The 16,474-nt window shown below is 32.0% G+C and overlaps 1 protein-coding gene across 1 annotated transcript in view; it reads left to right on the top strand.

Annotated features, from left to right (window-relative positions):
• Positions 1–16,474, top strand: part of LOC107457221 (uncharacterized) — a 78,165-nt gene that overhangs the window by 39,406 nt on the left and 22,285 nt on the right. Inside the window, exons 3-7 of the mRNA XM_043042031.2 lie at positions 2,624–3,020; positions 8,556–8,840; positions 10,853–11,290; positions 13,458–13,592; positions 15,034–15,245. Of these exons, the coding sequence (XP_042897965.2) occupies positions 2,624–3,020; positions 8,556–8,840; positions 10,853–11,290; positions 13,458–13,592; positions 15,034–15,245 (1,467 nt within the window). The remainder of the gene's footprint in view (positions 1–2,623; positions 3,021–8,555; positions 8,841–10,852; positions 11,291–13,457; positions 13,593–15,033; positions 15,246–16,474) is intronic.

Genomic DNA, 16,474 nt, shown 5'->3' with positions numbered 1-16,474 from the left:
AAAGTTTAACCCTTTAGGTCTCTGCTCATTATTATTTTTACTCCTAAAATATCACTACTATTTTGATCAATAAAAAAATATATCACAGTTATGATAATATTTATAATTAACTATGTTTTGGTAGAATTTATGAATTGTTACAATTGACCCCGTAAGTGGGGACAATTGTAACAAGTGCACGACTGTCAAAAATTGTTAATAACTAATATAATAACCTTTAAAATAAGGTATTTATTTCTTCTTTCTAGTAGAGGATAGTCTACTTTACTCGTCTGTCAATTAATACTAATAATATATTGGATTTTTTGTTAGTTAAAAAATAGTTCAATAAAAAAATTTAAAATTGATCCCACTCTCCCCTACATATCACAAATAATTGAATATAGTTCTATAGTTCTGAAAAATAATTCTTTCCCAGTGAATATTTCCGAATAAATTCTTTTCAAACTCTTTTAACTTTTCTATATCATATTGAAAAAAATGAATTTTTTATGCATTTTAAACTCAATTTTTTCAGTAAGTGAAATATGCGAATACATTACAACAAGCAATAAAACAAGCAACCTAAAGATAATATCAAAATTAAGAAATATTGTGAATAGTAAGGCAGTCGTACAAAACCTACCATGGGATTTGTCCAGCTTAACATGCCAGTGCATATAAAAATTGTAAATGATATAAATAAAGTGCATATAAAAATTATAATACATATAAATAAATAAATATTAAAAAAAAATTTATATTTATTCATTATTTATTTTTTATATTTTTTAATTTTATATTTATTTATTTTATATTTATTTATTTTATATTTAGCTGATATTTAAAATATTTTATTAATAATAAATTATAAAATTGATTACAAACAATATCACTACTATATATTAGGTGCGTCATAAAAGATTAGGCATACTTGGAATTTTGAAAATATCAAAATATAACGCAAATTTTTTCCCAATCATTTTACTGTAAATGAAATAAATATATGCTAAGCGATTTGAAATAACAGAGAAGCAATAGATAAAAATTTGAAACAGTAAGAATTTTTAATTTGTTTTACTTGCCCCAAAAGCTTAGGCACAAGAGGAGATAATTGCAGATTTTTAACAAATTACGCCAAATTAGAAAGGCTTTACATTTCCAACTGTCATGATGAATCCTTCAGGTTATTTTTTCAATTTTATCTACAATGCTAACATCAAAGGATTCCTACCAGTTAGAAATTTTCAGAATTAGGAGATAAAATTTCGAGATTAGGTTCATTTCAGTAATGTCAGTTTAAATAAATCGCTCAATGCGAGTTATAAGCAAAGTTATAGATCATGGTAAGAATTACAGATCAAAATTATGATGTGAAAAGCAGTGGAAGGTGACTAATACTGATATCACACGAGAGAAAAATAACAGCTACCGTAAACGTAACCTCTACTCTATCCTCAACTCTAGGGCAATTTTGCAGTTTGGAGTTGCCGATAGGATTACTTAATTGCCCAAACGGTTGATCGTAATAGGGTTACCATTTTTTGTTTCTTATCTTAACTTTTGGCTAATATTATTATTTTTTGCTGTGATGCTATTATCCCATATTTTCTCAACCATGTTCGCAAAGGGAGGAAAAGTAAATCACGGACGCTCTAGAATAGATATCCGTTATATTTTATAAATTAACTTAATTAGTTGATTGTATTAATTCAAAATTTCATCCGATCATCCTCTTCATCAACGTCACCACCATTTTTATTTAAACGTCATCACATAGAATTGAAATGTCATAAAAAGCAAATTACTTGATTGGTCAAAGTGTGAGTTGCTCTTATTTATAAGCAATTTTTCTCTCAGGGGAGAGAAATAGTTACTAATATTTCGGGCTACTGTGATTTATATATCACACGAAAATTTCCGAGCAATTTTTGTTGAAAAATTAAAATCATATTAAAAATCATATTAAAAAATAAATCAAAAGATGATGTCAAAAAAAAAGAGATCACTACAAGCGAATCTTCTACCGGAAGTTGAAATAGCTTCTACAAATACTACCCCCTACCTTTGAGAGCACCAATCATGCTCGAGGATAAAGTCAGTGGCATAAGAAGGCTACACCACCCAATTAGCATTTCAAAAGTTATCTGAAATCATGTGTCTATTTCGTTTATAGTTACTCTCTTCAAATATGTTACAATTAAAAACAACTCATTTAAAATCTACGATAATGGAAACAAAAAAAAAAATAAGTCATATTCTAAAAATGAAAATTAACGGAGAAAATGCATTTTTTTTGGGGGGGGGAGACTGCAAAAAAATCCCTAAACTATTTATTATGGTACCAAAAATGCTTAAATAATTTTAATTAGTGTTAATGTTATTGTGGTTATAGGGGCAGTGTTAATCAAAACCAAATTATAACAAGCATCATAATCTTTGATCATTATGTTTTTATCATATCGCAGCGTTTTTCTAGGTCTGTGTGTTTTCACTTTGATGATGGCAACGGTTATACTTGTCTTTTATTGACTGCATTATTTGTGCTCTGATACATTATCACTTATTCTACTATTATTTATTCTCATTAGACCTAGTATAATGTTCGTTTGAAACGTTTTAAGATTAAATATGCATGTTGCAGATTATAGCAGTAGCCATCAGCCAAGGAGAAACAAAACTACGTCAGCTTCAGATAACAGTCACTGAGTTCAACGTTCATCCACCGGATTTTGAACACGACCTATACAGAGGCGAACTGCATGTTCGATCCAAGGTAGGGGCAACTGTCCTAAGAGTGCGAGCCAAAGATGAAGATGCCATTCCTTACAATGCAGAAGTATATTATAAATTAGCTGATCCTGCGGACCCGAAGGGCCGCTTTGCTATAGATCCTCAAACTGGTGTGATAACCCTATCAAAATCCTTGGAATCTGGAACATCTGAACCAATGATTGAGTTGGGAGTGGTTTCTGTTGATGGTGGTTCACCTAAGAGAACAGACTACGCTAAAATTGAAGTGCTCATCAAAACCATTTCAGGTAAGTGTAGAGTTGTTGTTGTTGTTTCTAATGCTACTTGCCACACGGGCAAGCCTGCTTGGTGAAACCGAGCAAATTTAAGACAGAGTGTGCGCTTCTTGTTTTCCAGTGGCGCCATCTATGACCAAGAATTCGACTTCTGCCACGCCATACGTCACACCCGTTAATAGGGCGGACCCATTCATACATCCATTCATTCATCCACAGATCGTAATTTTGACTTGAATCAGAGAACGATCGATCTCTAATCCAGTACCCTCAGAGGTATTGATTTGTTAAGGGAACATGGAGGACTTTTGCACCTCGACTGATTTAACCTGCATCAGTCACTTTACTACACGGGGAGCCTTCAACCGGCTGGGTTCAAACCCACGAACTCTCGGACATGGGCCCATCGCCCTACCGACCAGGCTATCCCGGCCCAAGTGTATAGTGTATATTTCATAGACCATTTGAATAATTAAAGTTCAAAAATGATATTTACTTCCTCCATGTTTGAATACAGGAAATTTTATGAATAAGCTTGTTTCATTTATTACGAAATTAGATAGAGCGATCGCCTCCCAATGAGGTGACCCAGTTTCAAATCCCAGCGGTGGCTGATTGATACGAATTCCGCTTCCGGTTCGCACCAAGTACAGCACTTACATAAAAAATATCCTCAGTGGTAGACGGATCATGTGATAAAAATCCCATTGACATGGGACTAACCGAGAGAGGTTTTTGTGGTTTTCCGCGTAATGTAACGTAAATGAGGGTAAGTTCTATCAAAAAGTCCTCCACGAAAGATAGTTTGTCCCAACTCTTGATCCAGGGAATTCCTTGTCGTCGGGGTTGGGTTCACCGACCCAGACGACATTCTGCATTACAAGTTTACGGAGTTGTCAGTCATTAACTCAGACAGGAGTCGGCTGTCCAACGCCAGTTACAGAATAAAATTTCTTTGAATATTCTCGCTCAATGCATCTTTGTGAAGCGTTTACAACACAACAGGTAACTTTTAAACAGGTAACGGACTGTGTCAATGGTACCTAACGGACGTCAGTTGTGAAAAATAAAGATTTTCCCCTGTTCTTCAATTCTAAAAATTAAATGCTTTTACGTTTCTTATGCATTCTTGCATATTTAAATTAATTATAGCTGAACATTCATTCTTAATTACCCATTTAAAATTGCTCGATTTGCTGCAGTACATTGCATAGTAAATATTTCAACTGAAGAAATTCATCGTATGTTTTAAAGCTCGTTTTCATTTATAAATTAATTCTAATGAACAATTTCGCTTATCTAATGACCTATTGAACTTATCTATTCTAAGAACTTATCTATTTATGAGCTTATCTATTCTAATGAACAATTTCGCTTTTATTGCTTTTTATTTGTGAATTTTTCAAAATACTTTAAACTACTCTTTCCGCATTTAGAAATGTGATCATGTAACAGCATGCTGATATAGACATTGAAATGGAGTTTTTTTTACAGTTCATTATTTATCAAAAGTTTATTACTTGGCTTTGAGTATTTCTTTCTTTCTTGTAAAAAATAAAGTGTTAAAAAAGAATTAATTTATTTATTTTATTAAACTTAATTTTATTATGTATTGATTGTTACAAATATAATTAAAAAACATTTATTCCTCATTTCGGTGCATTGCAAACTGTAACGATTATTGAAACTATACGTATACTGGTGGAACCATATTACAATAAATTAATAAGACCAAATATTTAATAATAAAAAAACAATTTTGATATTACTGTACATACTACGATATAAAGTTATAATCAGTAACCGAATATAAGCTCTCCGTTCCAAAAAGATTATTTTTACTAAATGAACATATTTTTAGTTAATTTTATCCACTTTTCCGTATTTTAAATCACGCGAATCCTTTGAGTTTAAGAACGCTATTTGCAACGTATGTAAATATAAGCTTTAAATTACTCGCATAAGATCAAAGGTATCTACTATCTATATGTAGGAGGATCTTCCTTAAATAATGATATTCTGCTATCGGTGTAAGGATACTATGTCAACACGATAACTTTACATTAGGTATCTTTTACTAAGGGCTGTACCGTTTGGCAGGTGTTAATGGGAAGAAAAATTGAAGGTTCCATACGAGCACTGGAATTAGTTCTAACTTATTGATGATAAGTCTCTTTAGAATTTATTTGCTCTCTTTTAAACATTGGCAACTTGTATTTGACAAAGAAAGGGAGTAGTTCTATACATTTAGTTAGCAAATCATACTTTTTTAAGAAAATTGCAATAGTTGGATGTAATGTGCTTCGTAAACTTTAAGTAAGGAATGGAATAAAAGTTATGCAATTGGAAACTTTGAAGATTTCCAATTGGTTTGTAAAATTGTATTGTAAACTATCCCACATCATAATTAATGTTACTCTAAATATAAAGTTCGTTAGAACGTGCTTAAAATCAGGTTAAAATATATAAAATATATTTATGATTTTTGGGTTACATGCACAAACTTTGCTTTTATTGTCCAATAAATATTAATCACAATGATTGAGGTAAAAGGAATAGGACTGTTTTTATAATCGATATACACTGTAAAGAAAATTTCATATCAAATTGCGGTATAAAATACCGACAATTTTTTTACAGTGTAGGCCCAGGAAGTTTTTGTTTCAACTTTTTTACTTAAGCACTAACAGAGCAACGATATGGGTTTGCCTGCTCAAAAAATAATCCCAACCAGCCACTCAGTTTTAATAAATCTCACCAATAATGCCTAATTTTTTTTTCTTTTTTCAACCCCTTCCTTCTCGCTTCCGTGAAAATGACGGGGAGAATTTTCGCCCGGTATTTCTTGCTCCCGTGATATTGACGGGCTGGAGTGTTCAGTATTAACGCTCCAATAAGAATAAAACTAATTCATTTCTTTTGCCCGGAAAACATTTTATTTCTCATTTTGCACACCAGATAGCAGTACCAGGATATTTTTTAATGTAATTGTAGATAGTTAGTTTATTTTTAACTAGATTTCAGCACAAATCAAATGCGTAATACAAATACAAAAGTCAAAAAAATAAGCACTTTTATGATTGTTTTCTTGAAAACTAACCAATCATTAAGGGGTTAATTTGTCTCAGTAACTATCACTTTTTTTTCCTTTCTTTCCTAATAACTATCACTGCATAACTATATTGTATGGGTGGTTTTCACCAAATATGACAATTTACCGTTACTTAAGTAATTGTAGATAGTTAGTTTATTTTAAACTAGATTTCAGCACAAATCAAATGCGTAATACAAATACAAAAGTCAAAAAAATAAGCACTTTTGTGATTGTTTTCTTGAAAACTAACCAATCATTAAGAGGTTAATTTGTCTCAGTAACTATCACTTTTTTTTCCTTTCCTAATAACTATCACTGCGTAACTATATTGTATGGGTGGTTTTCACCAAATATGACAATTTACCGTTACTAAGCCGTGGTAGCTCAGGGGATAAAGCGTTCGCCTTCCAATAAATTGAACCTGGTACGAATCCAAGCGGCAGCTGGTCGTTACGAATTCCGCACCCTGTTCGCACCGATCACAGTGCTGACATAAAATATGCTCAGTGGCAGACGGATCACGTGTTTGAGTCCCCTTGCCGTCAGGCTAGCCGTTGATGGTTTTTGTGGTTTTCCTCACCATGTAACGCAAATGCGGGTTAGTTCCCTCAAAAAGTCCTCCGCGAATACAAATTTCTCCTAATACTTGATCCTTCCGTTGTCTTCTCTATAGGGCTCAAAATTACAAGGCTACGGAGTTGAACATTAGTAGTCGTAAACACAAAATTTGGGTCAGCTTTATAACTAAAGTTATAAAATTTACTGTAACTGCTACCGAAATCTAATATTATACTATAAATTCATTAATTTTTTAAAGGTTTCATTAATACTTTTTTTTTTGTTAGTTTTTTTAGAAAAATTCTTTCACTGATTTTAACAATTATGCATTTAAAAATGGATGTTGAGTTTTAAAATGCCGTTTTCCTGGCATGTCACCAGCGATAGTTTCAATAATTCCTTGCTTTGAATCTTAATTTACATTTTTTTTTCTAATTTAGTTTTCTACTCCGAAACTGTAAAAGTCATTTCTGTCTATATAGATTGTGTGCACAAGGAATGTTATCTAAAATATTTTGTAAAAATAAGTTTTCCAGTCAATATTTTGTGCGTCACACGAACAAGTGTAATTTTCCTTGGCACTTATTTTCATTTCTTTCTAACCTACATAAATGATTCCAACATTAGTTCTTTTGTTTAAGTGAACGATTGGTAAGTAATTTTGTTGTTTTATCAGAAAAACCTTTTCTGAGAAAAATCCATTTTAAGAAATTTTAAAAAATAAGTAGGTTTTCCTGCTTTTTTTAAACCATTGATAGCATAAACTATGTTATTCAGTCTGAGCCTTGTTATTAATAACACAAAATAAATCTGTCAGGCTTGTAAAAGTGGAAGAACGTGGCAGTAAACAGTTATGAAATTATAATATGTCATTATGCTGCCACTTGAATTACTAGGAAAAACTGCATAATGCTAGTAAAATTAATTGCTCTTTATAAAATAATAATAAAAGTTTAAAAAAAATTTTTATTTTAAAAGAAATACATCTAAGAAATAAAATTCTCACTTTGGACGATACAGCAATCTTTGAGCTGTATTTCGCTAATCGTGAGAATTATTTCGTCACGAAATCACGGAATTTGTGACGAAACGCGAACTCTCAAATATAGGATGAAGATGTTTCCTCCTCAACTCGAAACCTCATCGTAGAGCATTGTGGAAAATCGTTAACTAGAATGAAAACTAGACGATCGAAAATAAAGCCGACTGGTCTGTAAAGTGTATTTGGCCTCGTATTAGGACGATCACAGGTTTGAATCCCGCTTCGGGCATAGGTGTAATTTATCTCTCTGTTCTATATGTCCTTGTGTTGTTTGGGTGACCTGAAAGGTGCCCACGATAAAATGATTATTAGAAAAGTTAAATATATTAGAAGCATTTTTTTTGTTGAAGAAATAGAATGATGAAATATTTCTTTAATTTTGACGAAATTAGTTTCCCCAAAAAGTGACGACAGTCATTTCGCCACTTTGACGAAAATTTTTCTCTGAGCAGTATATACCAGGAAACGGCTTCGTCAAAAACAAAGAAAGTTTCGTGAAATTTGAGTATCCATTTTTATAGTGCATTTTTACCACAAAATTTTAAAGAATAAAAATTCCGATATACGGTTATTTTTACAACTGTATTTACTGTAAAATTACTGAAGCATTGTAGTTAAATAAATAATGCTTTAAATTTTAAAGTATAAAATTTTATAAAAAATGGACTTTACATTGAAGTGAATTTTACGGATGTTGCACTGAGGGAGTCAGTACTTTTATCTAAAATTTTCACGGTGTGCGAGAATGCATGCCAGATAGTGATGTCATACTCTTTTCTTGTAATTATTCGTCACAATTTCAATATATAAATAAAAATATTTTTAAAATTCGCATTTGCTTTTCATTTTCCAGAACCAAGAAACGTTCGTTCTACCAACGCAACAGGCTCTACAGTGCAAGTATGCTGGACACGTCCCGAGTATGGGCAAGTGTTAGGTTACATTATAAAGTACAGAGAAGTAGAGAATCCCCATGATGCACCCTCTTTTCTCAATATAACATCCGATGCAATGTCGAAGTGCTCCACTCTGGTAGAACTTAAACCTTGGACGGACTACGAGTTTCGAATATATGGATGGAATAGATTCGAAACTGGACAAGGTAGCACAGTTGGCAGGTTCGGAACAAGACCCGATTGTGAGTATTGAGATTGAAGAACTGAAAAACAAGTTAAACGAAGTTTTGGTAATTGGGAAGCAATAAGCTTCAAAGTGCACTATAAAAGCATGAGAAATATATTTCTGCAGCATAGATTTTTTTTTAAATCGAATGCCGTTTCATTTCAACACAATATCAAACAGTTTAACAACCTAAGTAATTTATTTTGCTTAGTCTTACAAAATTGAATGACTTCGATATTCGAATATATGGAAGGAATAGACTAGAAACTGGAGAAGGTAGCACAGTGGACAGGTTCAAAACAAGACCAAACTGTAAGTACTGGAATTGTAGAGCTTAAGAGCAAGTTAAACGAAGTCTCATTTATTTAGATACAATAAGGTCTTGAGTGAATAAACAAACATCAAAAATCTATTTGTAGCATAGTTTTTTTAACCGAAATTACTATGTTTAAATAAATGACAAAATAATTTAACACACTGAGAAATTTATTTTGCCTAGTTCTGTAGAATTGAATATTTTTAAAATACCAATCAAACATGCTGTATTGCACGCTGTCTGTGTTATGTTTTGTAACATAACTATTATAAGTAACTTTATAGTTTCGCGAGTAAATATTAATTTTCAAAGAATCATTATGAAATTAAATCCTATATCTAGCATTAATTAAAAAAAAATTTGTTGCCAGAGCTGTGAATAATATTTAACTTTTAAATGAAGTATAATATAGTTTTTTTACTGTTAATTAAACTCTATTTTAATTGCGAAAACTCATTTAAATCATATTGGGAAAAGTGCTTCATGAATATCTATCAAAATACGTAAAGTGTTCTGCAAAGATCGTTAACTGTACATTTGTTTGAAAACTTGCATATAAAAAAAGCGTTAATATTGGGAGTTACAAAATTATACGTAAATGAGAACTGTACAAACACACTACCGATTCATGACAAATTGCTATTGAGGAAAGCACATGTACAGCTCGCAAAAAGACGGACTATCCTGAATAACTTTTAACCTAATGATTGGATCTTCACGTTCCACAACTCAATCTTAATTGTTTGAAGGTATGCTAATTAATTAGTGCAGAAAACATTTTAATTTGCGAAATCACACATAAAAACTTCCGGTGAGTATAAACATACCTTTTTAATCGTCAGATTCGAATTTTTGACTCCCAAAATAAAGGGGATAGCCGCAATCTGGGAATTTCGGTCCCAATAGTTTGTCCAGGAGAGCTCTCCAAAGTTTGGACCCTTATGCTAATTATATTTTTTTGCTTATTTCCCTTTGTCTCCAGAACTTTTTATGCGAGATGGAAATTTATTGCATATAATTATAAAATTATTTAATTCACTATTTCAAGCAAAAATTTATTATTTTTTATTATTACATTTAATAATATCTGAAATTATTTTTAATTGTAAGGTATAAATTTTACATCATTTCAAAGAACGTAATTTGACATGGCTAAATACAAAATTTGTGCGATATCGTTCGATATTTTTTGAGAAATCAAATTTTAAATAAGTATATTGAGTCCTAAAATGTGAGGATCCAATTATTAAATCGTTAATTATTCAGGGTGGACCATTTTTTCCCCCACACATTACACAATCCATTAAAATCCATTTAATTGCTGAGGAAAACAGAAAAAAAGTTGTAAAACATTGATAAAAACTTCAAGTTATAATGGGCAATAGGCATGTTCTGCACATCCACCTTACTCAACCATGACTTCAATAACAATTTTGTGTTCTATCCCTCCACTATAATTTGCACCTCCTAAACTGTATATCTATCTTCATTTTCGACAAAGAGTACAAAATAATATATATCAAGCGTAGTTGTTACGAAACACCCTATATGCGAGCATCAACCATTTCATAGCGTATGAGTAACCTTAAACATATCTATAATGCAAGCAGAAAAAACTAAATATAATATCTTTTAGAAAAATAGGAGATTCTTTTTATATTTTTTTTTAAATATAGCAACTAAAATCAGATGAAAACGTTTCTATATTTCAGATTGCCAGATGAATATTTGCCAGCACGGGGATTGTCACATTCTGAACGAGGAGCCTGGTTACCATTGTGACTGTAAGCAGGGCTATTACGGTGACGTTTGCGACAAATTCAACCCTTGTTCCCTAGAGCCATGCGAAAATTTCGGCAAGTGTCAAAACATATCGAGTAACAAATATCGCTGCGAGTGCTTACCTGGATTTTCCGGACAAAACTGCAGTGATTTCAATCCATGTGCTATAAGACCCTCTCCTTGCTTGCACAGTGGACGTTGTGAAAGCACTGCCAGCCACAAGTATCAGTGCTACTGCACAAAAGGCTATTACGGAAAAACTTGCCAGTTCTATGATCCATGTTCCATTGATCCTTGTCGTAATGGAGGAAAATGCCAAAATTCATCTCAGGAAGAATATGTGTGCAGATGTGTACCAGGTTATACAGGTGAGCTAGGTGATAAATGGACATATTAAGTATGCGCCAGATGTTTCAAAAATAATCATTGATTTAATAATTCAATTAAAAAAGGAATCAGAAAAGTAGAGTTGGTGGGCCCTATTCAGGAAGCCAGTTAACACTGAGGAAAAAATTTTGTAGCATTTATACAAATACTTGATCTTGTTTGTTTCGAGGATTGGAATTTCAAATCTGATATTATTTTTGCTCTTAAAGCGAAAGTTTTCAATAATATTTTTTTTATTTTAAGAGCGTTATGAGTAACAGTGGCTTATGCAAATTTTGCGACAAACTTCAAAGGGGAGTTAAAACACATCATCAAGATAAAGAGTGCATACGAGCCCTTGACCGGAAATGCCATTGTACGTAACTAAAGACGCTATTATGACATGTTCAGAAGTACACGAAAAAATAGTTCATAATTGAAAATCTCCTCTAGCGGCTTGTGATGACATTTCCGGAGATAGGTTAACTTCTATGCAATTTTTATCCTAGTGCTGTGCTTTAACATATCAGTTTTTCACATTATTTATGTGACCATCTGTATTTATGGCGTTTTTAGCTTGTAAATTTTGGCCTAAAATTAGACTAAAATTTTGTAGTTGTAGTTTGTAGTTGTAAAAAAGTTGTAGTTTGGTGAGAGAAATTGATTGCAGATTTGAATCGAGCGATACGAAAGTATCTAAGATCTGTTTCAAAAAATTCTCATGCGGCAACAAAAAAAATCCCGATTTAATTTATTTGCAAAAAATTTCAGAATTATTACAATTTTTTGCCAATAGATGACACCGCTGAGTATAGACTATGAAATTGTATTTTCTGCCAGATATTAACCATTTTAACTTAAATACTTGCACGGGCGTATGTTAATTTGGTTCTAAGACTTCACCATTTTGATTCTGCAAAAACGATTTACTTTAAAATCATTATTTTATACTGTTTATACATTAACAGCGCCATCTGTTGAAAAACATGATAACTAATTTGAAACCTTCTGAGAATAAATGTTTTTGTTTTCCAAACACGAACGCATTTATACCTTTCTTTCTTCTTTCAATTTATTGTTCAAATCGTAAGCCCTCTTTAGGAAACTTGAATCATTTATTTTACCGATAAAAATGAAGAGCTTAGTGGAAATTTAGTCTAGTTAAAAAAGCTGTCTTGTTTAAAGACAGCTTTCAATTCAACATGCTCTCAAAGCTTATTTTGAGTCTTTTTTAAATGCACTCTTAAAACATTAAATGTGGTGTAGTATGCCAAAATATATATATCATGCCGGATTGTAATTGTGAAAATTCTTATTCATTGCTGTTGTACGAAACTGTGAAATTGCTGAAATATAATCTGACAAAGAAAATCATTCTTATTAATATTTATAAATATGGAGATATTAAAAACTTCCAAAAATATGCTAACAAAATAAAATATTAAGCCATCTCTCACACAGATATGAAGACAGCTTCTTTTAAGGCATCCATTTTTATACAACAATTTTTAACACTATTTAACGGTTGGACAGAGGGGCCATTGGACATCCAAACCCACCCATCCCCGTCCTAATGCCAAAAAGTTCAAATTTCCAGTATATGCATAGTTGCTAACGGACGCTTAGAAGCATGGCTTAAGCAACCCAAAATTTGGCGAGTTATCAATAGATAATATAGCCAAAACAAAAGCCAACTCGGTGTTATTAATATTAAATTTTTTAAATTATCTGGCAACAACTTAATCACTTAAAAAAGACCGTTAGAATTAAATATATCCCAGTAACCGAAACATTTTTGAGGTTAGAGATTTAAAAAAAAAGCATCTGAAAGAAAAATATTGTTAAAATTAGATTTTGGTATTCGAATAGTCGCGAAACTGAATTAATGAGTTAGCTGTTATATTGATTGTTAAGAAAAGTATAAAAGTATTCATAATAATTTTTTTTAATAAAATGGGGTCAAAATTAAATAATCGATTTAATTTAATTACATAGGAAATGTTGAAGAATAGAAAGAAAAGGAATAAAGAATGTTAAAAATTATGCAGGAATGTTAAAGAATGACTAAAAAAATAAATTTATGATATTAAAGAATTTTTAAAAGCTAGGAAATATGTAATGTCTATAATAGCATCACAATGCATATTTAAATATAGATGTCATTTTCAGGTAAACAGTGTGAAACAGACATCGACGAATGTTCGTCATCCCCATGTAAGCACGGTGGGACTTGCAGAGATTTAATTAATTCATTCCACTGCCGCTGTGCACCTGGTTATAAAGGAAAAAGGTGTCATCTAGTAGGTAAGTCGAAAAAAGAAAGCTTTTATTGTGTCAGTTGATTAAAAAACACAACGTGATTATTTTTATGATTTTGAGATGCAGTCATGTTAACTTTTAACCAATTTTATGGATGATATTATCAATATAAACAACAATGTCGACCTTCTTGACTTCCAGTTAAAAAGATTGCTAAAGCTTATTTTGCGAGGCGATATTTTCAAACATATTTTTTTTTAATAAAAGATATAAATTTCATAACTTCTGAGCTCAAATCTGCTGTATTTCGTAAGATATTAATGATATTAAGTAATTCTGGGAAGTTTGAAGTGAAAATTTGTTTTAGTTATTTATAGATGTACTGTTAAAAAAAGATGTCATGGCTGCTAGATTCAGACAGAGCTCGCTTTTTTGGCCGTCCCAATTTGGCCCCTTTTTACTTGTTTATTACTGTTTTTTCTTGTTGTAATCCGTGCACCATTGTACGGTAGTGTTAGCATATTGTTCTAGCAGCGAGATTAAGTTCATTTTGTAAATAATCATTTAGATTTAAGTTTTGAAGTTGGTATAGTGTTAGCAAGGTAAGAAGTGTTTTATGTAACGATTCTTTCTTTTTTTTTTCAGATAACGATTATTATGTCTTTAAATAACAGGTCTTCAATTAAAGATTCCTAGAACGATTCTTCTTTTAAACACAAATAATAAATCAGTTAACAAAAATACGTATACAAGAAGAACTACCCTAGAGTGTCTCAAAGCTAAATGAGATACACATCGTGAGCCAAATGGCATCAAAGTATACAGGAAACGAAACTTAGGCAATAAAGAGCTTGCGTCTAGTAAAATGGAAGTATAGGCAATAAAGAGTAAAAAACACCCTCTATAGCCTGAACGTAAATATTTGTCCCAATCTCGTTCAACAGCAAATGAAACCGCTTTCCTAACGTGGATGAGAACTGAGATTTTCATTCTCACACAGGAAAAAGCAGGGCAGCGGGACTCAATTAATGGAAAAGTACCCAAAGTGTTCTGTAAAAATGAATTAATGTATTACGGAGATAACTTCATCGTTCTTTGCGTGTTTTTGACTCATGTAAGAACATAAACTTTGACGCCCTCTAGCGGTTTTGCGTTTTGTTTCGACCATGCATTCCTTGATGAAAATGGTTTGCTTGGGTGTGTACTATCACTTCCTAAAATTTTGTACATCTTTTTAGATTCACCCTGTACATATATTAAATACATTAATTTTAATCCGAAATAATTTTAACTTAACATCATAACATCACTAGTAAAAATTAAGCCTTATAAAGATCAAGTGGAACTGTTTTTAACATAACTGTGTTTGCAATACGTCCTATATATATTTTTCTATTTTATTTAACAATGCATTTATTCCATTATTAATATTTTTTTTCTCGTTCTGGCATACATTTCAACCCAGCTCTTTTTTTTTCATTTTCAGAGCACTGTCCTCCGAACACTCTCCACAGTAATAAAGGTGTGTTCCGCTGGAACTCCACTTCCCACGGGAGGGCACAGTTGATAGAGTGTCCTTTCGGCTCCACTTACCCTGATCGAGAATCTGCCACTGGATTTGCCAAGAGGCGTTGTTACCTCCTGTCCAACGGATCTGTCGCCTGGGGACAGACTGATCTCACCAGCTGCAGAGAAGAGGTATTTGTCCCTATTTCTTCTTCCCATTTATTCTTCTCCTCTGTGATTCTGAGGGCATTCCAGAAAGAAATCCTTTGCGATTTGTCACACAAGATAAATCTTTTTTTTTCTCGTCTTTCTGCAAAGTATCCGTAATATTTGTACTTTTTATATCTCTCTCTTCTTTGATTCGCATACTTCATTCATGCTTTATATTTATTTTACTTTTTTTGAAATGAAATGCGTGACTTTATCGATTTATTATGACTTTATCGAGAATTAAAACAATTCAAGAAGTTTTGGTTTTTGCTTTTCAAAATACTTTTTAATGTAAAGACGAAAATTTTAGACGACGCCTTTCTTTTTTTAACTGTTTTTATAATATATGAGAAACTGCTTCGTTTTTTAAAAATAACTATTTGTATTAAAGAAAGAATGTTGATGAAAGGAAACATTAAAAATTTCGTAAAATTTGAGTATTTACTGTCAAAATTTAATTTTCAAATTTCATGAAAATTTCATCATTTTTTGGGGAGAAATGCTCTATGTGACGGCCCATGCACAATAATTAGAAGTCTCATCATCAAGACAGCTATCACCGCAATAGCACAAGAAAAATCAAGCAATCATGAACTCGTAGACATAAGGCCCCGAGTCACACATGAATTGGATCGATCGGGAAAGCAAGAGCTGTGAGCCGAATTTGAAAGTTATAGGGTCAGGTGGCCAAATCAATTATAAGTGGGAATATCTTGTCTGACATCCACGATCTATGGACTTACCTCGACCCTACTTACACTCTAACTCCTGCACCCCAGAGCCCAATATCAAGAAAACTGAGATGGGCACAGTAGGCCTTGGCCCTCTATGGGCTATCGCTCCACTTAGTTTATTTTTTTTCCTTTTCTTACACTCTAAGGAAAAAACCTATCTTGTTTGACGATTTAGTGATCCTTGGGCAGCATTTCATTATTTTTGGCAAACATTTATTCGCAGAATCAAGCAATATTTGACAAAACGATCATTTCCCTGGAATAGCTTCGTCAAAATCGAAGAATTTTATACGTACATTTTTTACAGTGTATCCCTATACTGTTTTAAGTTAGAGAAAACATTCACGAGAAAATAAAGTGAAGCATTACAAATAATGCTTTTAAGCAATTCTGTAACCCAATTCGTTCGTCAAATAGTGTATAATAAATATTTCATGGATAATTTTTGTCTTAATATCATTAAGCAATTTTAAATAT

This window comes from Parasteatoda tepidariorum, chromosome 10 (assembly GCF_043381705.1).
Source record: "Parasteatoda tepidariorum isolate YZ-2023 chromosome 10, CAS_Ptep_4.0, whole genome shotgun sequence".
Classification (NCBI taxonomy): domain Eukaryota; kingdom Metazoa; phylum Arthropoda; class Arachnida; order Araneae; family Theridiidae; genus Parasteatoda; species Parasteatoda tepidariorum.
Note: the sequence above shows the minus strand (reverse complement) of the source record. Positions and strands in the feature narration are given on the sequence as shown.